The sequence below is a fragment of the Nematostella vectensis genome, chromosome 10, assembly GCF_932526225.1.
Source record: "Nematostella vectensis chromosome 10, jaNemVect1.1, whole genome shotgun sequence".
In the NCBI taxonomy this organism is placed as follows: domain Eukaryota; kingdom Metazoa; phylum Cnidaria; class Anthozoa; order Actiniaria; family Edwardsiidae; genus Nematostella; species Nematostella vectensis.
In genome coordinates this window covers 10,737,029-10,762,878 of record NC_064043.1, presented here as the reverse complement: position 1 = coordinate 10,762,878, position 25,850 = coordinate 10,737,029, and the positions used below count along the sequence as shown (strand labels likewise).

Below are 25,850 nucleotides of genomic sequence, written 5' to 3'. Positions count from 1 at the left end.
GGGCCGCCATGTTTGGTGGAACGCTACCCATCCCATAATGCTATGCAGTCTCCAAAACAAGTAGCGCGCGAAACCTTTTCATCTGAGAAACCTCTGTTGTTAGCAGTAAGAAAATTTTGTAGCGGCCACTTAACATTGTTTTCCAACCATCCGAGGAATACTTTTTGGGGTCTTCACAACGAAGCTAAAAAATAATAATAACCATAAAATCTAATCATTACAAAGCTCTGCAGGAAGGACTGGGGCGAGTCATCCCAATCATCCAAGATGGCGGACGCGGACGCCCAAGAGGATGAACTTCTAGCTTTAGCGTCAATCTACGATGAACGGACTTTCACGCACTCTTCAGAAGAAAAGGGTGGCCAGTTCAACGTCTTTCTAGACCTACCAGACCACTTTCAGATCAGGGTTCACTCTGCACATATGCCGAAATCGTCGAGGAGTAAAACCCAGGAGGACTCTGCTGCCTCGGCGTCTAGCGAAAAGGACGGGTTCGAATGCATAGATCTCAAGTACTTACCGCCTATCGTTCTTAACTTCGTGATGCCTGAGAATTACCCATCTATTCAGCCACCAGAATACACTCTTTCCTGCAAATGGCTAACCAGACAGCAGGTAAAGAAGGACCCACCTGATACATGAAATCCTAATTGTTTTTTTTTTTTAATTAAATTTATGAGGGGGAGGGGAGAGGCGGAAGGAGGCATTTGCTGACCACAGTACTTATCTGTTGCCTAATATGAGGGATGATATCAGAAAGTGTGGCATCCCACTCATCATTTATTAGGGGTAACGATGAGTAAATCCGAGACTTGCCGAGGCGCCAAGACTTGCATTTCAGAATCCAAGCCCAAGGCTTTTGTAAAATTTTGGAATCTGAGCTTGGACTCTGGTCAAATTTTTGAAGGTGAGCTTTCCGAGCTTGTCTTCAGAAAACTTGCTCGAGGTATGTTTTTAATATCAGTTGAAAAAAGGATGAAAGAGTTACAATACAACCACAAATAACAAAAAGCCTTTAACAAAATTAGAGACTTCAAGGTCACATTTAAAAATCTGAGACTCCAAGACCGTTGCAGGAAAAAAAACGAGGCTCCTAGAACCTAAAATTTTGAGAGAAAAAAACAAGAGATTCTGAGACTTTGCGAAAGTTTTGCGAGATTTTTGAAATTTCAAGGTACCCATTGCTACCCCTTTTATTTTTATATACACAACAATAAGCAAGCCCCATGACAGGATTTTATTAACCCCTGGTGAGATTTAAATTCAGGCTAATTTAAATGTAGGCACTGACGAGCACCATGAAATCAACTTTCATCAACACTTGCCTATTCAACAAACTGGCAAATATAATCTGGAAATATTGTGATCAAATCCCTTTACCTTATGAATTGCAGATTCATTTTAGCAATAATTCATCTATTGATAATATCATTTAATACAGTTCATGGTAAAAAAGCTCACTCAGAGATAAAAAAAATATGCCTTACGAACTCTGTGTAGTGTGACCTTTCATGTTTATTGGTACTGTTTAAGGAAACTGAGTGATTTATCTTTCTTTAGCTATCCAAGCTATGCAAAGATCTTGATGAGATCTGGACTGATCAGGGAGTGGGGGATGTCATCATTTTTCGCTGGACTCAGTTCTTGATGGATGAGGCATTAGAAGTGTTGAATATAAAAAGCCCCATGACGGTGCGCTTCCATAGACAGCAAAGCATTCCTTTAGACTCATCCCTGGTAGACAAGCGAGCAGTGCAAGATGTTGCCTCATACTCATTACTAATTGCGTCAATCTTAGAGTATGAAAAACAAGAGAAAGCAAGAGTCTTTGATACAAGTTACTTCACTTGCGATGTGTGCTTCAGTGAAAAACCTGGCTCCATGTGCTTGGCATTTCATAATTGCGGTCATGTCTTTTGCTGTGAATGCATGACTGGGTATTTTACAGTGCAGATCAATGATGGGTCTGTCAAGGCTCTCACTTGTCCTACATCAAAATGTGAGTCACAAGCTCTTCCGTCACAAGTAAAGAGGGTAGTCTCTGAAGAAACATTTGCTAAGTATGATAAGTTCTTGCTTCAATCCAGTCTAGATGGTATGTCAGACATAACCTACTGCCCTCGCCCTGATTGCCAATCCCCCGTCTTGGTGGACAGTGAGTCTACAATAGGGTTATGCCCTGCTTGCTCCTTTGCCTTCTGCAAAATCTGTCGACTGGGTTATCATGGAGTATCCCCCTGCTCCATCAAAAATTCTGAATTCAGAAAGCTAAGAACAGAATATCTCAAAGCTACAGAAGAAGAGAGGGCCTTGTTAGACCAACGTTATGGCCGGGACAGATTAAAGAAGGTTTTTGAGGAAGTTGTTTCAGAGGACTGGGTGAAGTCCAATTGCACCAAATGTCCAAGCTGTAGTTACCAAATTCAAAAGTTTGATGGATGCAATAAGATGACTTGCATCAAATGCAGGGCAAACTTCTGCTGGCTGTGTCGGAGTATTCTCCTGACAACAAATCCCTACCTCCATTTTAACAAACTGGGAAGCCAGTGTTTTGGTAGACTGCTTGAAGGTGTTGATTTGGCTCTTGATGAAGATGATGATGATTGGTTTGATGACTTTGATGAGTTCTGAAAAACTGAATTCTTTCAATCAAGGTTTCTACAATTTGGTATCTAATTTAAATTTTGTAAGCTCAGGGAGAAAAAGAAATAATGCATGGAGTTCTACAGAAATTCAAAAGGGGTAATGCAAGGAATGTTCACAGCCATATTTCTCAAATATATCTTTTGGAGAAATTGTGAGATCTTCAAATCTTTGTGGTGATGATGAAGAAAATGAAGGCAATAAGTATTTGAATTATGGTACAATCGGACTAACAATAGCAGAAAGTATATGAAGAGCAAAAAGGCTGGAACTGTTTCCTTAGATTTTACACAAAAGCCCTGCAAGGAAACTCAGTCAGCTTACTCAGCTACAAGGTAGGCCAGGGGGAGGTAAGATAATGTTATATTAACACGACATTGATAGCTATAAGTAAGTTGCAATGTAAAGTAGAGGACAACAGGTCAATAGGCTGGATTGGGGTGAGGGGGGATGGGGGTGAGGAAACAATTTTTAAGGCTCCTCATTAAAAAGTCCAAATATAACATACTGTAGTCATTAGAAGCCACATTCCATTTAGCTGTGAAGGATATTCTTTAGTTGAACTCATCTTAGCTTGAGCTTGAATAGCCTGAATAGCCATGATATTGGACAGTATAAAAGGCTTATATGAGGGGTATTGTTTACAGAGTGCAGATTTGGCATAGCTTATAAACACAGGCAATTACAGGCAATGGAGGACGCTACAATGAAGGACTAATTACCACAGAATAAAGAAATATCAATGGGAGATCAATTTAGAGTTTTCTTATGTACTCTTTTGTTTCCTACATTTGTGTGGTTGAGTTATAAGAGGGACTGTTAAATATTTGAGAGAGTAGGGGATTACAGCATCAATCACCAAAAACATATACATAATTAGATATTAGAATAAGGACTAGAATAATCACCTAATTACCGTATTACTGGCATATTATGCGCACCTGCATATAATCTGCACCCCAATTTTCAAGGCCTTTTTCAAAAAAAAAAATCGAAAACCCGCGTATAATACGCACCCTAGAAACAGCAAGAAAATGAGAAAAGATGGAATTCTTGATCAATTTTGCAATATAAATAATTATATAAATGAAAAATGTATGTCATTTAAAATAAACGTGAAAGTGAAGGTGATATCGCGAAAAACTACAATGACCAGAAGCTGTACAGAACATACAAATATTTAAAATAGTGAATAAATATTGCTTGCGTGATTGTCCGTGTATCCGTGTATTTCTCGTTCTCGTGTATTAGTCAGTAACTATTTTTTTATTTAATTAAGATTGGAGATTATCACTCAAAAATCCCTATTTCTCATGCCAAGCTAACAGAAAAATCCTTGATAAACTGAAATATAAATCTTAACGAGATCGCCTCCGGTGTTTTTTGCCGTTTATTCAACTCGGTATGAACATGGAGTAGTAAACTTGGTTATCTCATATCTGCGCACGTGCTTATAAACACAAGTGTGCGTCATTACCGTTATTTATATTGAAATCGTGTTTTTGAAATTTCGAAGCTAAGACGTGCTATAGGTGACTATATCTATCCAAAATATCTCGATTCTATAACAAGCGTTGACAATGTCTTTTTTGGCTATAAAACTAGATAGATACCACGCCACCAAAACAAAGTTAAGAAGAATAGCAAAGTCTAGCATGGTAGAACAGTAGAAGGATTCAGTGTTCTCTGACGTGCACTGAAGCAGTTCTGTGCTACGGTAGCTGACTAGTACAGCTCATGCCAATCAAGGTCTTGTCACGGATAGCGCGGTTCACGCATCCTTAGGTCTAGTGTGAATGTCTGGGGGGGGGGTGTTGGCTCAGTGACAAAGAAGGGAGGGGGTAACTTTTTTTGTTACATATGGTTTTCTGCCCAGGGGGGGCTTAACCCCCTAAACCCTCCCCCTAGATCCGCTACTGAACAATCAGCAATCAGTTTGCTTACATGACTGGTGATGACGAAGACAACGACGACGATGATGATGATAACGAGATGATGATGACGACGACGATGATGACGACGACGACAATGTTGGTGAAAACGAGATGATGATGATGACGACGATGATGACGACGACGACAATGATGGTGAAAACGGATGAACACATGTATTTTAATTTGGAACGGCACATTAAACGCCAAACAAAGTTATCTAGTTCTGTCTCTCTTTTCAATACCGTCAAGGTGGCCACGGTTTGCACGTTTCTCGTATACTTTCCAAAACCGTCAAGGTGGCCACGGTAGCGTGCGTCGCACACATAAAGTCCATTGTTTCTCGTATACTTTACAAAACCGTCAAGGTGTCCACGGTAGCGTGCGTCGCACACATCAAGTCTATTGTTTCTCGTATACTTTACAAAACCGTCAAGGTGGCCACGGTAGCGTGCGTCGCACACATCAAGTCTATTGTTTCTCGTATACTTTACAAAACCGTCAAGGTGGCCACGGTAGCGTGCGTCGCACACATCAAGTCTATTGTTTCTCGTATACTTTCCACAACCGTCAAGGTGGCCACGGTAGCGTGCGTCGCACACGTAAAGTCTATTGTTTCTCGTATACTTTACAAAACCGTCAAGGTGTCCACGGTAGCGTGCGTCGCACACATCAAGTCTATTGTTTCTCGTATACTTTACAAAACCGTCAAGGTGGCCACGGTAGCGTGCGTCGCACACATCAAGTCTATTGTTTCTCGTATACTTTACAAAACCGTCAAGGTGGCCACGGTAGCGTGCGTCGCACACATCAAGTCTATTGTTTCTCGTATACTTTACAAAACCGTCAAGGTGGCCACGGTAGCGTGCGTCGCACACATCAAGTCTATTGTTTCTCGTATACTTTACAAAACCGTCAAGGTGGTCACGGTAGCGTGCGTCGCACACATCAAGACCTTGGATGTATGCTCAGTATTGCACCCACAGCTAACGTAACAATTGCTGATGATGATGGTTATAATAACTGATGATTTTGCTGATGATAATATCTTGATGATATAACAAGACGATGATGGTGGTCAAGATGGCAGAGGGGATTTTAATCGTGGTAGCGATGTTCAGGGTGATGCTTTTGATGTAGCCTCTTCTCTTTTTTCCCCCTCCCCTACCCCCCCCCCCCCCCCCCCCCCCCCCCCCACCTCTTATTTGTAAATCTCGTTTCTGGGTTCGCTGGGTCCCTGAGACAGAGCAAAAAAAAAATGGCAAGTTATCCCAAAATAAGGTCTGGTTAACTTCGATAAGCTTGAATTTTTGCATAGAAGTTCCTTATGTTATGTAAACCAACATATCAAAAAGAGTTTTTGTTTTTCTAATGGATTCGTCTTCGAGATATGAGGCTCGAAGTGCAATTTTCAAATGTTCAAAGTATGAATTATCCTTGTTTTTAGGGAGAAGTCGGGCTCTGATCAGAAATTAAGCCAACTTTGCTCGCTTATATCTAAATTTCATATCTTCAAAATTTCTTTAAAATTTGGAATTAAGCTTTTGTTCAGAGGAACTCCTTGTATGCGGAATCTTGAGCTTATATTTTGAGAATTGGAAAATTGCATGCCATTTTTTTTTTTGCTCTGTCGGTCCCTGAGGGTGTTACTGATGATGGAAATGATTATCGTGATGACTTAATGAAGACAGAGGCACCGACCAAAAGGAAGGGGCACCAATATATAAAACATATGGCGGGGGGGTGAATTGGTTAATTTTAGATCCCATATATTTCATTTAAAATTTCTGTCTGAAGAGGGAGCAAACTTCCTTTAATTAAAAGGCTTAGGCAAATGCCGCCACGTTTGTGCATCCCCTCCCCCCTCTTCTACAAAATAAAAAAATATGTACCCGAAGGGTACATGAGTCTAGGTGACAACAACCCTGCGTAGCTGGCAATCATTTCGAGTAACAGAGCAGTCAGTTTCTATACGTCAATACGCGAAGTCATTCGTAGTTTGTTTTCTAAGCTTTTTGAATGGCCGCGCGAGAGAGCTAGGGATTGTATGAGGGGCGCCCGGAATAACCGCCTGCAATAAATGTTTTGTAAAAAAGTAAAAATATGTGTCTTTTCAAGGATTTAATATGTTGCGAAAAGCACAGAAAGACCACAAACAGTTCACGCAGGCAGGCAGAGGCAGGCAGAACGGTACGCTGACATAGAGTCTAGAGTCTATCTCTCTACTAGAAATTCGTTCTTGACAACTTAACGGTCTCAAAAGACACCGCCGCAATGTATGAGGGCCTTCAGTTTTTTCTCGCGACAATTGGATTTCAGATAACGATATTTCTCATGACTGGCATTCAAGAGCCTACAGTTTGTCTATAAATTTATTTTATTTTCAAAATCGTAAGCGAGCGAACAGTTAGACTTTATTCTAGTCAAGTGTAGTTGATTGCATGTTCTTCAAATTTGTGGGGGGGGGGGATAAGTGATAGCCACTTTGTATAAAGTAATCGCTCTTAATACTTCTGTAAGCATCTTGTGACAGGAATAAATGGCTTTACATGACGTCTTATTTTTTCGGCCTTCTGCTTGATGCTAATGTCACGACTGTAATGGAAGCATAATGGAATTTCGCAGTTGTATTCTTATTGTGATTTTTAACGAGCTGAAAGGAAAAAGATAACTTTTGAGATCGTATGTCATTTACTCCGCGAGGGGGAAATTCCAAACTGACTTATCAGCACGTTCCCGATAAATTGAATATCGTCTGTGAATCCGTAATGAATTGTTGGGTCAAAATATAACAGTTGGATTATGTCGCATATTTAAATCCTCTAGCAGTTGAAAGAACTAGTAGCACTGCATGCAAAAATGGTTTTGATCGATTTTCTCTATTCAAAGATAGGCAGTTTTTTGTCGAATACCTCGACGGATTTTTTTTCGAAGGATGTCAATGTATTTAGAAGATGACCATCTTAGCGCCACTCTCTCTCACTAAAAGTACATTGTTTTATGAGATTTGTAATCGACCTTTTAGACATCCCCGATTTTCAGCGATAAAAGTGGACATATCTGGATTGTTTTTGTTCCACAATTTATAGTACCATAATGTTCTCTCGTGCATATTTCCGACATCTATTAGTCTTCAGAAAGCTTCTCATTGACGTAAGAAGATTATTTGCATGTCATTAGACATTTGAAAATAACATGGTGGGCTTCATAAAATCATTCTGCTAATAGAACCATTCCGTAGACTGTATTCTCTACAGTCCTTAAAGGACATAATCTTATCATATATTTCGTCAAAACGAAACTCGAGTGGAGTTTTTGTCACCATTCTATCGACTTTCATCAATCAGAGCAGAAACAAGTCCATCCCATATCTTAACGAAATAGGTCAAGGTTTGCCAAAAGGGCGTGGAAGTGGCTTTGGGTGTTGGGGGTGGGTGGACTAATAGTAGAACTATGATTCTTAGGGTGCTTTATTAGTTGAGTTTTGTGAGACTTTGATATGCATAATTCACGTCTGTTGCCTTTTAACACAGAATGATTCTTTAAAAAAAAAAAAAGGTAAAAGGGGGAGTCTTAGCCTTTCCATTCCCCCCAACTCTCCCTCCCCCTCCCCCCCAACCACATAATTTGGTTCTTCTGCCCTTTAATTTTGTTATTTGTGCCATATTGTTTTGGTTCTGCGACAGCTTCGGGTTATTTTATGAGATATCAGAGTTATACGAACTATAAACTGATAGTTATCTATGAGGATGCTTTTATTTGGAAAGAATTTTAATGAATTTGAAAACACAAAGTGTATTCCTTTGCTTTGTTTGGGTGCTTAAAATCCAAATTTAACTACTACGCTAGAAAAGAGAGTCTCCTTAAAATAATGAGAGATGAAAAACAGGAAAATGACGGGTAAATAAACTTATTCCATAATGGCCTATATCGATATGAGATTGTAATTGTTAAAATATAAAAGTAATCTTTTGCACATATTGATGTAGTGCATTGCAGGCTTCGAATACATGAAGCTCGAGAAAAATGCAGACATTACTCCTCTCATTACTCCATTTCTACTTTTAAAAGAATAAAAGGAAAGAAAACTGCATAACTTGTTTCGATTATCCATAATTAATGAGTTCTAACGAGTCTGGGAAAATATGAAATTATTTACCGGATTCCTCCACTATGTGAAGAAAACCAACAAATATTTTGGATAAATAGTTATAAGGATTAGATTTTAGATGAGTTAGTGTGCAGAGTGTAGGTTTTTGAAGAGCAAAATGAGAGCAAAATCGTTGAAAAGCTTTTCCCTGTATTAAGACCAGCTCGGCAAGCCGCCAAAATACTTAATGATCTCTAGATTAAAAGTTTGGAATAGTTTTATTAAGACAAATAGTAAACAAGACTGCGTTATATTTTATTAAAAGTGGATTTAATTAAGATATCAGGAGCCGAAATTATCACATGTTATAACATCAACATTTCAACATTTCTGAAATTGCTTCACCCCTCTGCATTCTCCTCCCCTCCTCTCCTTTTGGTCCTAACGTCTTATCTGTTAACAAATAACGCGAAACAGAAGAAGCCTGTAAAGGAATAAGAAATCAGTTGAAGCATTAGTATGCTATAAATAGACAGTCTTTCGTTATTTCAGTTGTTCGATTCCCATCGCATTCACGAGAACTACCCCTTTGTGTGGCAGTCTCGTTAACACGTGCTAAAGTTTCATCTTTTGTAATCACTTTCGTGGGGATCTTATCGACCTCCTGAATTTTCAAATTCGGGGGAACTGATAACTCGCACAGGGTCCATTTAGGCACCTTATTTCTGCTAACTCCCTCTGCCAAGTGCCTGTTTTGGTCAGCCCCCCCCCCCCCCCCCCCCCCCTTCCGTTGCGGCGGGATTCTTTCCCCATTTTCGCGCGCGCTCCTGAAAGTACGTAAATGCGGGATGTTGATATGAATTAGCTAGATGCCGCTAGAAACACCAAAAACTCGCATTAGTCACTTTGCGAGGCCAAACGGAACCCATCTGACAGACTTCGCACAATTCCCCCCAATTGATAACACCGTATCGGTGGAAACCTTCACGTAATATACAGATAATTGCTAGGAATTGTAATTTTTAAACAACATTAAGGCGCCAGAGTTATGACAGAAAAACCACTAATACGAAACCACATTCAAACAACAGTGCATTTATAAATAAAATAGGCACCACTTTTATAGTGTTTGTCTAAGCTCTCCTCATCTTTTGCATATATCACCATTTAACATCAGTGCTGGGAAACGGTTCTCCAATGAGCCTATGAGATTGCTCTACTTACCTGACAAGAGCATTAATGTTTTATACCGTTGACGCATTTTGTCAGTTAAGGATGCAGGTGAACCATTCATTTCTTTATTCATTTTTCGCTCTACAGCACTGACACTGATTCTTAACTCAGGGATGTTGCAAAAAACGATAGTTTACAGTGTTATGTTAACATTTCCTAGTAAAAATATACACTCGCTTTAGTTTGCTATGATTTAGAATTTCGCTTTTCTTTCCTTGCATCCAATAGTTGCAATGATCTATTGTTCTTGGGATTTTAATTCTAGCGAAAATGATGAGCCACATAAATGATTAATCGACGTGGCAATTTCGGATCCCTCAAATTTACAAAATCCCGCTCAATTCACTTAGAAGACATGAAAAGTGAAAACCATTAATTTACTATTCTTTGACGTAGTTTGCTTCTTTAGCTGTCACTTACCGTTGTTGACATAAAGTTCTGAGCGAAAAGAACGGGGCTGTCTCTATGGAAACTTATGAAATTAAAAATACATGATTGACACCGTGGTACCTCTTACGCATTCATGAAATATTAATGAGCTCAAGGTTCCCAAACTCACTTTGGTTCTAAACTTGAGCGTGACTAGATCAGTTAGTGGAGTACGAAAACCCGTGGAGACACACTAACGGGATTCCCGTATCGTCAACCCGAAATTCAAGAAACCAAAAGGTATTTCAAGCTTTTGTCGGCTTTATAAGACCTAAAAGAATGAGTACAGGGTCGGCGAAGCGACGAAATAAACCTACGGGTTCGCAAGCAAGTCTTGGACTCAGCATGAACGACGAGATGGAGATGCACGAGAAAAGTGGACGACCTGCCTCGTCCAACTCACGAGCCGCTTGGTCGGAAGACGATCTGCTGACTGGGCAAGGGGGAGATGAGATCGATTTCTCCTCTCCGAGAGCGCCAGCCTCGGCCGCGGTCGATGTTATGCCTAGTGCGATGGAGGCTGAACCCGTCAGCCATCAGAAGCGAATCGCGGCGGACGTGCGCGTTCCAGGGGCAAAGAACGTGCCTGTTGGATGTTGGACTCGATTCAAGCGAATTATCCGAGGTATGTCTTTCTTTTTTATCCAACCAACAATTCATGGTCACCAGGAAGATATAAAGTCGAATATTTATCAATTCTAAGCGAGGTTCGAGTCATTCATCCGTGACAGTTCCGTATGGAATCTAATGTTTTGATACGAAAAGTCTGGATGGTTCTTTATAACTGTTCGAGATTCTCCATTACTAGGCCCTCCTCTTAAAAACTACTAATTTCCCTTTTCCAGTCGGTCTTACTTGTCACAACTTTGCCTGTTATATCGTATCATTAGGGAAATAAACCGCGAAAAAACGATGGAGAGATTTTGGTGGTTGGTTTATAATTGACCCCGCAAATACGCCATATATATATACAAACCCGCGTAGGTTGGACTAGTAGAATCGTTAGAAGTTATCATGTTTTTTTAGTTTATCTATCTTCTCGATTGAAATTAATTTCCCTTGCGGGTCTATCTGCTCGGAAATGTTAAAATCCAGAGTTTCCCCATCAAGTAAAATTTAATGAGGGCCCCCCGAACGAAGCAGGTGCTAGTAGTCTGTAATGTTTACTTAGGGGAAAAAATGAAGAATCCGAAAATTCGTCATTTTTTTCCAACTCTAAAACCTTTTTAACCAAATATGCTTGTGTAGATTACTGGAATGATTCGGTTGCGGTATCTCATTTTTAAAATAACTCGATAAAGTGTCGCTAAAAACCCGATATCTAACGCAGAATTTTGTTTGCCAACTTTGGGGCAACCACTAACCAACCAATAAATTATTCATTCGACGAAGAACACTCTGGATGGAAGAAAAATAATAGTGTTTTTTTTTATAACACCCTCGGAGTGCTTCTTAACTCTGTGTAGTAAAAAAAATTCTTCTCTGATGTTTCTGGAAACCACTGATGTGCGCTTTCATAACACTTGATTGGTTTTTCACCCGAAAAGAACCCAACAAAATGCGGGCTATTTATTAGGATTTTTTCGGCCTTCTAACTAGGGCACTTCTAAGTAAATGCATTTCTTGGATCATTTCCACTCTAACGGAAATAGCGGAATCCACTACTACTACATTTGCTTGTGATTTTTTTTTTCGGAATCAATTTCTTATTAAAATTTCGCACTGAAAAAGACGTTTTTGACCTTTTCATAGGAATATGAAAGGTGTTCAAAGCCAAAGTATAATCGATCGAATTGGTAATAAAAAATAAATATTTTTTTCTAAAAGCATTAAAATTTGGTTATGGTTTTAAATCTTTCTTTACGTAGCACATCTATACAAGCGACGGTTATTAGTCATTTTTAAAATTTCCTTGGCAAAATCGACGGGCACTCAAGAAAATGCTTTATTACTCCAAACATTCACTTTCAAAAATACCGACCATTATGTAAATGTCAGAAATATTATTCATCTGGTTTATTCAAGGTTATAATGTTCCCTGCTTGGTTCTCGGTTTTGTATAAACTACCCTTATTCATTTCTAGGCTGTATTGTGTGTATTACACAGTAATTGGCCTTATCTATCCTTGGTAACCACAAAAATAACCAACCATGCATATTGTTAGTTGGAACCACAGGTTTTCAGTGAAGTATTCCTTATTGATTCCCATTTTCAAACTCTCGTTATACATATAAACCTTTTTCTGCCATAAGATATTTTTCCAGTGCTTTGTATATTATTGGTTTATTGCAATAATTGTTAGTTTGAGCTTCCTTGGATAATTTTATTTTACTTTCAAAACAAAGATTTCTTCTAGATAGAAGTAATCAAACCAACTGTGTTACAAGCGTTTTCACAATTGTTAGAAACTAATGGCATATTTAGAGAGTTCTATTAAATTAGATATTTGTCCATTTTAGCTCAAGATTTCAACTCTGAAATTTCGTTATGTAAAGAATGGCCTTGTTTGTGCTAAAATAAACTTTTTTGAATTATTTGTGCCATATTTTCTTTGGGCTGATGTTGTTTATTTGTGAAAAAAATTGATTGGCTGTTTCTGTAGAAACAGAATTCTTGAAAGACAATTGAATAATAATGATAATATTGAAAAGGGACATTTGAATAGATATTCAAAAGAGGACAAAGGGCAGATTATATTATATTTATATTATATTTTTTATCCTATTAATCCTTTATTTACAATAGTGAAAACACAGACAAAAACTGAAAGTAATATTGTTATTTTATGGTGGTGTTTGTAAGAAATAAAGCTTATGTATGGAATAGAGCTAGTAGTGTTTGTGTGAACAGCAAGAAAAACAGGTGCGTCCCCAGGATTGGCTGAGAGGGGTGCACAGTCACAGGAATTATATGGAAAAAAGATAATATTTGACCGTCCTTTAATAAGAAATGACCCACTTTTTGCCTTCGTGTACCCTGCATGCCCTGTACCCTGTATGCGCCAGGAAAATTTGTAGAACAACTCTTCAAAGAGGAAACAACTCATCAAATCTTGGCCAAGGGGGATAATCACTGAGAGGCAAAAGCACCCCTGCCCTATCAGATATTTTGTGAGTTTTGCTGACGTTTCTTACTTATGCTTTGTGCAGGACTATGGCGTACCCGACAGACAGAGGACACAGACTCAGACAGAGAAATGCACATCAAGACGACCCTCCGAGAACTGATCATCTACCTGGTATTCATCACCATCCTCTGCATCTGTAAGTACATCTTTTCCCTTTACTACCCATGCAGTATTCTATTGACCACACTCAACAATCTTCAAGTCGCTCTAAGATTTCTCCAGTCCTCCTTCACTCCAGGAAAGGTTGTTGCAATATTGTCCTCTTGAACCCTAAGGTTCAGGAAACCTTTCATATTCCCAATTACATAATTAGTCCAAAATGTCATTCTGATGTTAATTGATGCATGTTTTGTTTACAGTGACTTTTGGTATGACCAGCTCAACCATGTACTACTTTACGAAGGTCATGAGAGGTAAGACACAGCTGTCACTAAGCCACACCTTTTACATTAGGCGCTAGCAACCAACCAGTGCCTCCATAACATACCTGTCAACCTCTGAAAATCTCAAGGCTTGAGAATATTTTAGGGGGAGGGGTATATTCATTTTTGAGGGGGAGGGGTGGGTTTAGCTTTGCAGGTGTTTGCAGTTATTGATCTCACGAGGGTGTTAGATTAATTGTGCTATGCAAAGTAATTATTGTTTCAAATATTTTCAATAATAGAAAATAGGCAAAATGACAATTTTCTATAGAATAATTTTTCGAAAGCTATAAAAATCACTAAAAAGCGGGAGATTTGGTGCTCGACACCGGAGGGTGGGAGAAGGGGTCGAGACTCCCGCGTAATGCAGGAGAGTTGACAGGTATGCCATAAAAACACATGCTAAACTAAGTATTTTCCTTATAAATTTCCTTCTACAAATCAAACATCCTGCAACTTTTGTTAAGTCCTTTTGTTTCTTTCTAATTATTTATATCCCAAAACATTTTCCTTGGATAAGTTATCAGCCCGCATTGACCTTGTGGAAAAAGGGAAATGATTCAACACAGAGTGAAAACATAGTAGCTGTACTGACATTTCAAGCATTAAACCTTCAGGGCTAATTTTGCTAAATGTCAGTTAGCTACTCTGTATTCACAACGGCCATAGCAGGGATTGGGACACACTGTTAAAAATCCTGGCTTATGCAGTAGCTGCAGCAGGCTCAAATTATTGGGGGGGGGACACAATTTAGAAACATTAAAAAACCTGTAGGGGGGAATAGCCCCACCCCCCCCCCATTTTTTTTCTAAAATTATAAGGAAATAATTAAGAAACCTGTAGGGGGGCATAGCCATGCCCCTTATTTCCTTATAATTTTAGAAAAAAAATTGGGGGGGGGGTGGGGCTATTCCCCACCCCCCCCCCCCAATTTTCTAAATTGTGTCCCCCCCCCAATAATTTGAGCCTGCTGCAGCTACTGCAGCAGCAAAGCCAGGATTTTTAACAGGAGGTGGCCCAAAAGGCCCTTTCAAGGCATTTTCTCCTGTGTTTTAAATAATGTCTCATACAGTTACTGTATTTTTGACTGCTAGACGGGGGCTATGCCCATGGCTACTCCCCTGTACTGTATGTCACAGAGGTGAACAACATTCAATTTCAACCCCTGTGTACAGTACCCTTACCCCTGTGCACACTTGTTTTCAGACTTATTTGTCGAGAGCAGCATGTCAAACCGCAACACCTTCAAGGACATCACCACCATGAACGAATTCTGGATGGTATGTGGTGAATGTAGCACCAAAGCACCCCCCCCCCCCCCCCCCTTCCCCCACCACCACCATCATGAAACCCAATTCCCTCACACAGCTCAAAATCCAAGTCAATATAATTATTTATTAAAAAGGAGCAACCCCACCCCCCATCATTGATTTTCGTCCCCCCCCCCCCCCTTTGTATAATTTAACTTTAAATTCCAAGGACCCTAGTTTGGACTATAAAAAATAACCAGACCCTACCCCTTTTTTCTCACAGCCCCTCTCTTTAAATAATTTCCCGTCCTTCCGGATCTGACTTGTGTTGTTGCTGTTGTTCTTATAGTACACCACCGAGACTCTTTCTGATGGTCTCTACTGGGAACAGTACTACAACAACCAGAACGTCACTAAGCCCAAAGATGACCTTGGATTTATCTACTTTGAGAACAAGATCCTTGGCCGACCTCGCTTCCGCCAGCTTCGTGTGCTCAACGACTCTTGCACGTAAGCAACAAAAGGAGCCTCTTTACTTTAGTCAGATGTAAAGGCAACAAGTTTTCCTTTGGCTAAAATTTAGAACGCAATACATGAAGTAAATATCCAGGGACAAACTTCCTTGGCTTTTTTTAGAAATACTAACGAGGCTCTAAAACGCCGAATTCGCCCAAAGCCTCACGTGTCCTTTAAACGAAAGTGCGTCTTCTTCCATGTCAAAGTCCCCTTCAGCCACCGCCATATCTGAATTGTCGAAGAGTGTTTGACTAAAGTGTTTCGCGGCGTTGTTTGCAGTGTCCATGACGACTTCAAGTCTGTTATCAAGGAGTGCTATGCCGCCTACTCCCCGAACGTGGAAGACATGAACACATTTGGCAAGATGAACGGATCGGCGTAAGTACATAAGTAGTGGGATGGCATGTTCCTTTAAAGCCTCTTTCTCCCTCCCTAAGCCTGATAGTGGTCGCATTCGGTAACCACAGATGATAAGGATTAAAACCCAGGGTTTTTTCATCTCCTGAAGAACATCAATCCCTCCATCAACGATCGCGCTTCGCTTGTTTTGTTTTTCTAGACTGAGTAACACTTTACCCAAAATGAAATATCACATGTATCACGCTGCGGATACTAATTGATCCCGAGAAAATTGAATATCCGTTGCTCAGCAAACACGCGCGAAAAATAAAAACGCGGGAAAATATATGCGCGATGGCTATATTTATCCGCGTTTTTAGTATTGGAACTTGCGATGGTTTTTATACGGCGTTTTTTCTCTGGCGCACTGCATCAAATTTTGAACATGTTTGAAACCTGTGCGATATTGTTGCGACAAAAATCGCGATGTTGCAGCGTGCGCGCGCAAAAGAGTCGTTTGATGCGTTTGATGTTGCATCCAAAATCGCAAATGTAAACCGGCCTTTAGGCTCCTCTCTCATTTCTGTTGCGAAGAGACCTTTAAATCACACTTATATTTTTGTTTCTCTAGCTGGACGTACCAAACAGAGAAAGACCTGCAGGGACGCTCCTACTGGGGGCGGATGACCACCTACAGCGGCGGCGGATTCACACAACTTCTCGCCCCGACCAAGGCAGAAACACAGCAAATCATTGAGGATCTCAAGGTTGGTTGACAGGGGTCGATTATTGTATTTAAGCCGTCCATCAAATCCACAAAACCGTTATATATTTGATAAAAAAGCACCCCCAGGGCTTAGGGGGTTCGGTTGGGCAGGAAGGAAATCACCATTACATCCACTCTAAAAGTTGTCTTGTTCTATAGCAAAATCTTTGGCTTGACCGTGGAACTCGTGCTGTGTTCATCGACTTCACCGTCTACAACGCCAACATCAATCTTTTCTGCATCGTCAGGTTAGCAGCGCTGTGCTCCTCAACAATTTTTTAACAGGCTTTTTAGTATTATTTATTTATAACACTTCTCCCTGCGACTGTGTTGTTTACAGACTGGTGTTCGAGTACCCCCCCACTGGTGGCTGCATCCCCTCCTTCAACTTCCGCACCGTCAAGCTGATCCGCTATGTCGACACTTTCGACCACTTTGTGATGGCGTGCGAGGGGATCTTTATCCTGTTTATTATCTACTATACCATCGAGGAAGGTGGGTTTTATCGGGTTTTTAGTGCTACCACTAAAATCCCTCTAAAGGTATCTCGTATTCTTTGTGGTACTAAGTTCTAATGGCGAAGTACACTATTTTTTATAAGAACGTCTTATTTTCAGTTGAGGCTGGGCCGTTCTTATTTTCGGACATTTTAAGGCGGCTGAATATGTTCTTAATGATGTTCTCAAAATTTTGTGTATATAAAAAACATAATATCCAATGAATTATTAAAAAGAGAATTACACTAATGATCAATAGCAGTAATAAGTTTGTTACTATGAGTACAATTTGATTCTGCATTAGGACTAAAAAAAAAATCTGCTATCAGAGCCTCGGCATGCTCTCAGAATGTTCCTAAAATTTGGTGAAATCTCAGGCTGGACGTTCTTAAAAAAAAGGACCTTAAAAAGGTTCTTATAAAAAAAGTGCTTTAAAAGTGTATTTATGTCGAAGTGACGGATCCACGGGTGAGTTCAATAGAACCCCTCTTTTAAGCAAAATGTTGATCGCTTGCTTAGGTACTTCCATTTGGGCACAAGACTAGGGTAATTTCCAAAAGTTAAATAAAAAGAGAGAAAAGAACGATCAGGCCTCTTCTTTGTCTTCTGTCTTTTTTTAAAAAAAGTCAAGTCCTCCCTTAAAAAAAGGTGGTTTAATCCACTTTTGAGGTACCCATAGATCAGCCATCCTTTTCAAACAGCCAAACATATGTGTAAACTCTCGTGCCTTCCGTCTTGAGCTTATGCGGTGTAACTCTCATGTAATGGTCTCGTGATCAAAAACCTCCCCATAGATATTAGCCCTATTTCTCAATCAGCAAAGCCTATGTGTAAATTCCCTTGCTCCCCAGCCTGAGCTAATGTAGTTTAACTTTCGCTTGAAGGTCTCGAGATCAAGAAGCACAAGATGAAGTACTTCAAGAGTTTTTGGAATGTCCTGGATGTGGTGGTGATTATGCTTGGGTACGTGGCGGTAGTCTTTAACCTGTACCGTACCATGGCAGTCGGGGACCTTCTCAGCAGTCTCCTGGAAGACGGCTCGCAGTATGCCAACTTTGACTCGCTGGGATTCTGGCAAACTCAGTTCAACAACATGGTGGCCGTGGCAGTCTTCTTCGCCTGGATCAAGGTATGAAAGAGTATCTTAAATTATATTTCAAGAAGATTTTCTGTCAGCCTTCATTTGTCATCGTTGTGGAAGGGTTTTCCAGCGTCTGATTTAGGGAGACCATTGTGATATCTTCCAATAAATGTGATGGATTAAGTATAAAACTTTTTTAGATAATCTGTCTTCCAATTATGAGAATAAACGTGTGACTAATTAAGGCTCTTTTATAGAGAGAAGGTACGCTGATGCACAATAGCTGCCTCAGGAAAATACTAAGATCTTTTCTGCACTTGTACTGTACTGTAATGCAAACGGAGCAACTCTTGGGAACCCTGGCTTCGTACCTAATAGTCAAGGCGTGTTTATGGCTGCATTACTTGATTTATCCATCGTACTGACATTGTGATTCCCTGGTCAGGTGTTCAAGTACATCAGCTTCAACAAGACCATGACCCAGCTGTCCTCCACCCTCTCCAAGGTAAGAATGCTTGAGCGAACTTTTTGCCTGTTGTCCTTCTACTGCAGGAGGCAGCTTTTTAAAACAGTACTTCCACAAGACAAGCAAGTCGTCTTCGCATCATCAAATGATACCTATCCGCATTCCTAGCTCAAACACAAAACAACACAACACAAGGGTTCCACACTTTCAGATAGAAGGCCCAAACATCTGGGCCCAACCGACTCATGGTATTTTATTGTATTTTTAGTGCGCAAAAGACGTGGCCGGATTCGCGATTATGTTCTTCATCATCTTCTTTGCCTACGCTCAGCTCGGCTACCTCATCTTTGGTACCCAAGTGCGCGACTTCAGCACTTTTGAGGACAGCATGTAAGAGCCTGCCCCTCTATTGACCACACATAGAATGCTTTGCTGACCTTCACGGTCAAAGCTTCAACCCTGTTTTGTAGCAGAACAATACACAATACCTCAACAAAGCTAACGTCCGTACTGACCTTTACCTCTATTCAGCTGGAGTAAAAGCAGTTAGTAAAAAGTAATTAACGGCCATCACCAGAACCACAATGCAATCTCACTCGTTTACACTACACTTGCATCAAAACATAACCATTTGTTTGTGTTTGATTGTATAATTGAGTTTGACAAGGCACATTTTTTGAAACCGCAAAGCTTTAAGTGAAGGGACCCCTCCACCACTTGGAAATGTTCAACAATGACTTTGTAACATGTACAAAGACATCTACAAAGAAATGTTTACGCAGCTAAAGTATTTTTCCATGATGGATGAGTAAACTAAAGTTTTTTTTTCTTGTTGTTGTGTAGCTTCACACTGTTCCGTATCATCCTTGGTGACTTCGACTTCCACCAGATCGAGAACGCCAACCGTGTGTTGGGTCCGCTGTTCTTCATGACCTATGTGTTCTTCGTCTTCTTCGTCCTTCTCAACATGTTCCTCGCTATCATTAACGACACCTATGCCGAGGTCAAGTCTGACATTGCCTCGCAAGAGAGCGAATTTGAGATCACCGACTACTTCAAGAAGGTCAGTGTATACTTAACACAAATTCCCGCCTACACACCCTATACCACGCCTGAAACGTGCCTGGTCGAAGGCAAAGAAAGGCCCTCAGGCAGGTGCCATAGGACTCATGTCAGACAATGGATCCCAGCTGAGATCGAAATTGTTGGTATAACGGAGCGAGGAAGGCCAGAAAACCCAAAAGAAAAACCCTGGAAGAAAAGGCAAAAACAAATAAACTCAAATCTCGTCGTAATTGAAACTTGTTTACTGAGCAGCACCATGTCACCCTCGCCACCCAGGCTCCCCCTGTAGACGGAAGATGAGATGGTGTATTAGGGACGCATTTCTACATGCCACGATCATGTTTAAAGTCTAGGTCCGGTGTGTATGTGGGTGTGGCTGGGAGGGGTGTTTGTCTTAAAGGTTGACATGTGTAGGGATTATTGAACCACCCTGTCCTTCGCTTACTGGCTTTGATGTGGGGAGATAAAGAGAATATAGAGCGAAAGGCCCTTCAATCCTTTCCTTAGCATTTGTATTTCCCTTCTGAGTGGTATGATTGAGTATTTAAAACGTTGGTTATCTCAAGTGGAGTTTTTATTCAATTTGTCTGCCTTCATGAAATGAGCCCCTAATAGCAAGACTTTCCCGGCGACTCAATCAATTACCAGTGATTATACATAAGAAAAAGCCAAGCCAACAATTTATTATTCATCCAGAATAAGAATAACGACTGTTATTATTTTCCTTGCGGTTTTCATTTTCTATTTTTCTTAAATGAATGCCTGGCTTGAGAGCACTTTCTTGATTGAAAACACTTCCAATAAACTTTATAATTAACATGGAGACAAGGTTTAATAATGGATTTCAAGAGAGACAAGAGGTGGAATACCATTGGCCAGTTGTTCGTAATGGTATATGCTCGGAGTGAATACCTAATTGTGTTTATGAGCAATTGCGCTCTACCAGTTTTAGTGGATGCAGATGAGCAACTGCGCTCTACCAGTTTTAGTGGGTGCAGATCTGTTAAACTAAGTTATAGTCATTTGTAATCAGTGTTGAAAATTCTGTTATGTGCCCCGCTTTGCTAGCGAACCCTCGAGTTAAGGTTTGTTCTAAATGTTTTAAAAATGCCAGTCATCTAGGTTTCCGTTTCTTGCAAGGGTTTTGCTGTTTGGGTAGTCTTTTTGAGGGCCTTGGGTCGAATGTATTGAAGAGCAAGCACTCTTATTTCGTTCTATTTTGCGAGATATCCCCTGCAGAATTTGACCAATTCATGATCGTTATGCCTTGGTTTCTCTCTAGGGATATCAAAACATGCTTAACAAGCTGTCCTTCAAGAGGGAGAAAATTCTGGACATCCAAAAAGCTCTCAAGTCGGCCGATGTCAACCAAGACAACAAACTGGACTTCGAGGAATGGCGCGCCAACCTCAAATCGTAAGATCAAAATTTATCTTATCATGAAATTTTAATTCACTTCGGGCCAATTCATGTTCACTTTTCGAAACGAATATGCTAATGTTTACTCCAGCTAGGTCGATCCTACTGAGTTATTATTTTTTTCATCTCTTATATGTTGTCAAACGGGGCCATTACTTTTACACAGGAAGATCGAATTACGTCTCCATTTTTTGCGCGCGTTCTTGTTTAATTTAAAAAAGGATAAGTTTTGGGTATGAATATTTACCTATTAGTCGTAATCATTTGTAAATATATTGCTCATATAACAGGAAAAGGGAAGCTGTTAACTCGTTCCACTTATACTAACTCATACTCTCTTGGAAAAAGGCGAACAGGCCTACACGTTCGATTTCATTTAACATGCCATTTCGTGGATTTCGAAAAATCCTTTACGCAAAAGCAAGGATGCTATGCCCGAAAAGGTGTTCTTGTATTGTAAACTCGTTGAAAATCTGATTCTTTATTTTTCATCATGGTAGTCCTTTGTGTTGGACGGAGCTCGCTCGCGATCTTTTATATCTCTTTTCCGAATCCAACTCGCCTTACTTCGTTTACTTGATGACAGCGGTATTGAATATGACTTTCCTATAGCCGTTGACCACCTTTCGAAACATTTCCAAAGAACCGCTTTTTTTTTTTTTGGTTTGACTTGCTGTTCTCAAATGTCTACAAGTTTTCACTTGTAGTTTGGAATATACCGGCCTAGTTCCGACCGTTCCTCAAACCCCATTGTCCATGATATAGTTTTGCGGTGACTAGTAGCCTATATGCGTTGATTTTTTTTTTCGCAGACGCGGCCATGCCGACGCAGAGATCGAGGCCGTGTTCGCCAAATACGATCTGGACGGCGACAGAATCCTGGACGAGGATGAACAGAGACGCATGCAGGAGGACCTGGAGGGACAGAAGGTGAGCAAGAAAGCTACGCAGATATGAAAAAGAGGAAGGGGTGTGTGTTTGTGTGTGGGGGGTGGACTGGGGGAGGGGGGGGGCTAGTAGCACTGGATTTTGATAACGAGGGTTATGTTATTCTCGTCATAAAAGTATCCGGTCGGTTCCACCTTTTAAATACGCAAAGACAACTCATTATCCATATCAGCCTTATTCATCGCCATATAGTTGACCAAAGTGATGTTTGAATGTGTTGATATGCGTCTAAACTTGGATTTCCGGACGGTTCGTTTGATCTGCGAATCTTCGCCTTTGTATGTTATTCCATGTAAAATTTGTTTTTTGTAAATATAAGAAAATGATCCAAAACACCGGATAAGGTATTTAAACCATCCTATAAACAAAAAGATGTTGTCACACTAGCCCGGCAATCTGCTTCAATCCTGCCTACTCTGGTCATACTGTGCTGTTGTTGAGCCATCTTTTGTTGCTTCCTCCTATGTTTTTATTATTAATAGCCTGAATGCCGAGGAAGTTACTGTTTGAAGGGCAACCTCACGCCAAATGCGGCCGTCACGCCAGTTAGCGACGAAAAAAATATTTCAATAAAAATAAGCCCTAAAACATAGACATAGAGACAGGAGACACAGAAAGACAGAAACTCTTTGCCTGATACATAAGCGCTGGACAAGGAGCTTTTTCTTGCTTTTTTGACTCCCGTAGCAGTAAGTAGCGTTAGCGTTTCCAAGACTATGATATTATCAATTGTGAAGTAAACTTTTCGGCTCCGGTGGCAATATCCCTGTTTGTAGTGACCCCCGGCAGGCCTTACTAACCTTTATTTTCAGTGTATTTGTTTAATTCGTTGGATTATTCCCGATATAGGCGGAGCTGAATGACGAGATCGAAGAGATGGAACGCCAAAAGGAGTCCCGCCCGAAGAGCGCCAGCCGCATGAGCTTCCGCGGCAGCGACGCCGACAGCGACGACGACGATGATGACTCGCAGGGCGGACTGAGCGGCAGAGTCGGATCTGCAGCCGGACACAGACGTGGAGGCGGCGGAGGAGGAGGCGTGTCTTACGAGGAGTTCAACGTGTGAGTAGTTCTCATCAGTCAATCAAAACGGACAGAGTGAGAGACTGGGGGGGGGGGGGGGGGGGTAAATGAAGAGACCCTGCGTGCATTGAAAAAAAGGCAATGTATAGAGTTTCCTTTCCTTTTTGTCATAAGGCCTCGCGCCGCCACCTCCGATCTATCTGTATCCTAAACTAGGAATCACATATTGTATATTGTCTCTTGTATATTGTTATTCTTAATAGATAAACGCCTTGGAATGGCCCATAAGCACTAGCTGCCAGGAACTAATTGTTTGTGTTGTTTTCAGGCTGAGCCGCCGTGTGGACCGCATGGAACACTCCATTGGCAGCATCGTCTCCAAGATTGACGCCGTGCTCGTCAAGCTGGAAGCCATGGAGAAAGCCAAGCTCAAGCGCCGTGAGACCATGGCCAAGCTTCTGGACAGCATCACCGAGGTAACACAATACGAGTAACGCAACATGAGTTGTACAGTAACGCGTTATAAGTAATGCAACATGAGTAACGCAACACGAAGAGCGCAATATGAGAAACGCAACGTTAGTCGCGCAACAACATGAGTGATACAACAAAGGTAACGCGATATGAGTAATGCACATGAGTAACGCAACACGGATGACGCAAAATGAGTAACGCAACGTTAGCCGCGCTACAACATGAATAACGCAACATAAGTGACACAATGGTAACGCGATATGAGCAACGTAACATGAGAACCGCGACGAGTAACACGAAATGAGAAACGCGCATAAAGGACGCGATAACAGTAACGCGATATATGTAACGCGATATCAGTACTAATAATACAATATAAGTAACGCTAACTAGAATATTAGACGCATTTATAATGAGAATTTGCAATGTGCAGAGTGACCGCTCTGGGCGAAGTGAGGACGAGAAGAAGAGGGAGCAGATGGAGCGCATGGTCCGCGAGGAGCTGGAGCGCTGGGATAGCGAGGCTTCCATGAGCCGAGGAGACGCGTCACGTGGGGCTAGCCCCAGTGCCTCACGCGCTAACACAGCCAAATCCCGCGGCGCCGCGAGCATGGGCAACAGATCTGCATCCCGCGGGTCTGTGCAAGGAAGCGCCGCTTCTGTTCGTGTTCCCGTGCGAGTGAGTATTCATTCATAAAATTTTTGTGCTACTCTTTGGAGCGCGCATCTTGCGCCAAATTGCGCGCTCGGTGTGCCATGTCACGCGCGCTTTCCGAAGAATTTTCCCGCCGAAACCATACTATTTGAATCTGACATTTGCTTCTTTTTTTCTTATTCCTAGGAGGACGAGCGAAAACCATCGTTTGGTGATACCACCAACGTGTAAGGGAGCAATGCCAAGAGATATAGAAAATGCACGATGACTAAATGTATCACAAAATTTATTTAACGCAACGCCAATATAAAATAGGCCATTCAATTGGGCGCATGACATTTTAGTTTATTATTCGTGAAATATATTATGTTAAAAATATTATGTTCATCCATTTTGCATTAGTTAACGGGCATCATAGGTGTCGTCGTTGCTGTCTCTGTAGCAAAGCTTCAGATTGTGCTTGTATTTGTTACTTTTCGCCCTGTATACGCGTCCACTTGGTCAAAAAATGCATGTACCACAAAGTAAACAAAGTATAACACAGAAAATTTAGAAATAGCATGGGCATATATTATTAATACATAGCTTGTTAGAAAACCATGTAGATGATTTATATGATTTTATGGTCAGAACGAATAGACAATCTTCTGTACGTAGAAGTGATTAACACTTAATTAACTCTTTAGCCGAGTAAGAAAACACTGCTGCGCAGTCAAGCCTTGAAAAGCTGTACAAACGAATAAGAAGGTAGATGGGTTTGAGAAAGACGGAATGGTACCCTATGTTTTAATTTAAGAACAAATTGAAATGCTATTTACACCCTGAAAGACAAGGATTGTCTATTGGGAAATCTGTGCATTGTTCTATGACGGGTGCCTTTTATAAAAGATGAAGAGCGTTCCATTGTTTAATGCAGTTTAGCTTGTTGATTTTCCCTTCCTTAGATGCACGTGCTATCCTCCATGCACTCTCACTATACACTCATTCCCAGGCGTTTTCTTCTCCAAGGGAGAGAGTAAGCCCGGTAATGAGTTCAATAGCATGATGCCAAAGACATTAACACCACAGTTTTATAGAAAAATAAACAGGGGTTAAAACAACACTTGTATCTTAACTCTCTTGTCATTTTTAATCACATGGATATAATATATCAGTTTTTAAGATCTCTAGCATGCTAGACCTTTGCAAGTCAAAGTTCAAGATCTGATTTGATCTTGATTTAGCCAGAGTATCAGGCGATTTAATTTTTCAAGAGAGGTATATACTTCATAGGGAACGATAAAAGGGCCTGACACTCGGGCTAATCTTGATTGGTCTAGTAGAGCTGGTGTAAGATTGTGGTCAGACCAACTGACCAGCATTAGGCAAGAGTAGTAAGGTCCAGCTAGCATGATATGGACTCAATAAAAAAATGTAAAAAGGCTGTCTCATTTTTTGATTGGTTACCCCCCCCCCCCCACACACACACACACACAC

At 40.8% G+C, this 25,850-nt stretch overlaps 2 protein-coding genes across 2 annotated transcripts; both read left to right on the top strand.

Annotated features, from left to right (window-relative positions):
- The first annotated feature begins 250 nt into the window (after positions 1–250).
- On the top strand, positions 251–3,855 carry LOC5519185 (E3 ubiquitin-protein ligase RNF14). The gene is made up of 2 exons (XM_032363972.2): positions 251–615; positions 1,561–3,855. The coding sequence occupies exons 1-2, from the start codon at positions 268–270 to the stop codon at positions 2,629–2,631; spliced, it is 1,419 nt and encodes a 472-aa protein (XP_032219863.1). The 5' UTR covers positions 251–267; the 3' UTR covers positions 2,632–3,855.
- A 6,589-nt stretch (positions 3,856–10,444) lies between these two features.
- LOC5519186 (polycystic kidney disease 2-like 1 protein) lies at positions 10,445–25,797 on the top strand. The gene is made up of 19 exons (XM_032363989.2): positions 10,445–10,951; positions 13,477–13,590; positions 13,814–13,867; positions 15,083–15,156; positions 15,476–15,636; positions 15,922–16,020; positions 16,613–16,748; positions 16,907–16,995; positions 17,088–17,242; positions 18,129–18,373; positions 18,771–18,830; positions 19,060–19,181; positions 19,635–19,854; positions 21,139–21,272; positions 22,088–22,205; positions 23,073–23,284; positions 23,574–23,721; positions 24,153–24,398; positions 24,561–25,797. The coding sequence occupies exons 1-19, from the start codon at positions 10,606–10,608 to the stop codon at positions 24,603–24,605; spliced, it is 2,778 nt and encodes a 925-aa protein (XP_032219880.1). The 5' UTR covers positions 10,445–10,605; the 3' UTR covers positions 24,606–25,797.
- Positions 25,798–25,850: the final 53 nt, after the last annotated feature.

Excerpts from the sequence above, each read along its gene's own strand:
- LOC5519185 (XM_032363972.2), top strand. The coding sequence starts at position 268 with ATGGCGGACGCGGACGCCCAAGAGGATGAACTTCTAGCTTTAGCGTCA. Across the intron at positions 616-1,560 it reads AATGGCTAACCAGACAGCAG|CTATCCAAGCTATGCAAAGA; the intron begins GTAAAGAAGGAC and ends ATCTTTCTTTAG.
- LOC5519186 (XM_032363989.2), top strand. The coding sequence starts at position 10,606 with ATGAGTACAGGGTCGGCGAAGCGACGAAATAAACCTACGGGTTCGCAA. Across the intron at positions 17,243-18,128 it reads CTACTATACCATCGAGGAAG|GTCTCGAGATCAAGAAGCAC; the intron begins GTGGGTTTTATC and ends TTTCGCTTGAAG. Across the intron at positions 19,855-21,138 it reads TCACCGACTACTTCAAGAAG|GGATATCAAAACATGCTTAA; the intron begins GTCAGTGTATAC and ends GTTTCTCTCTAG.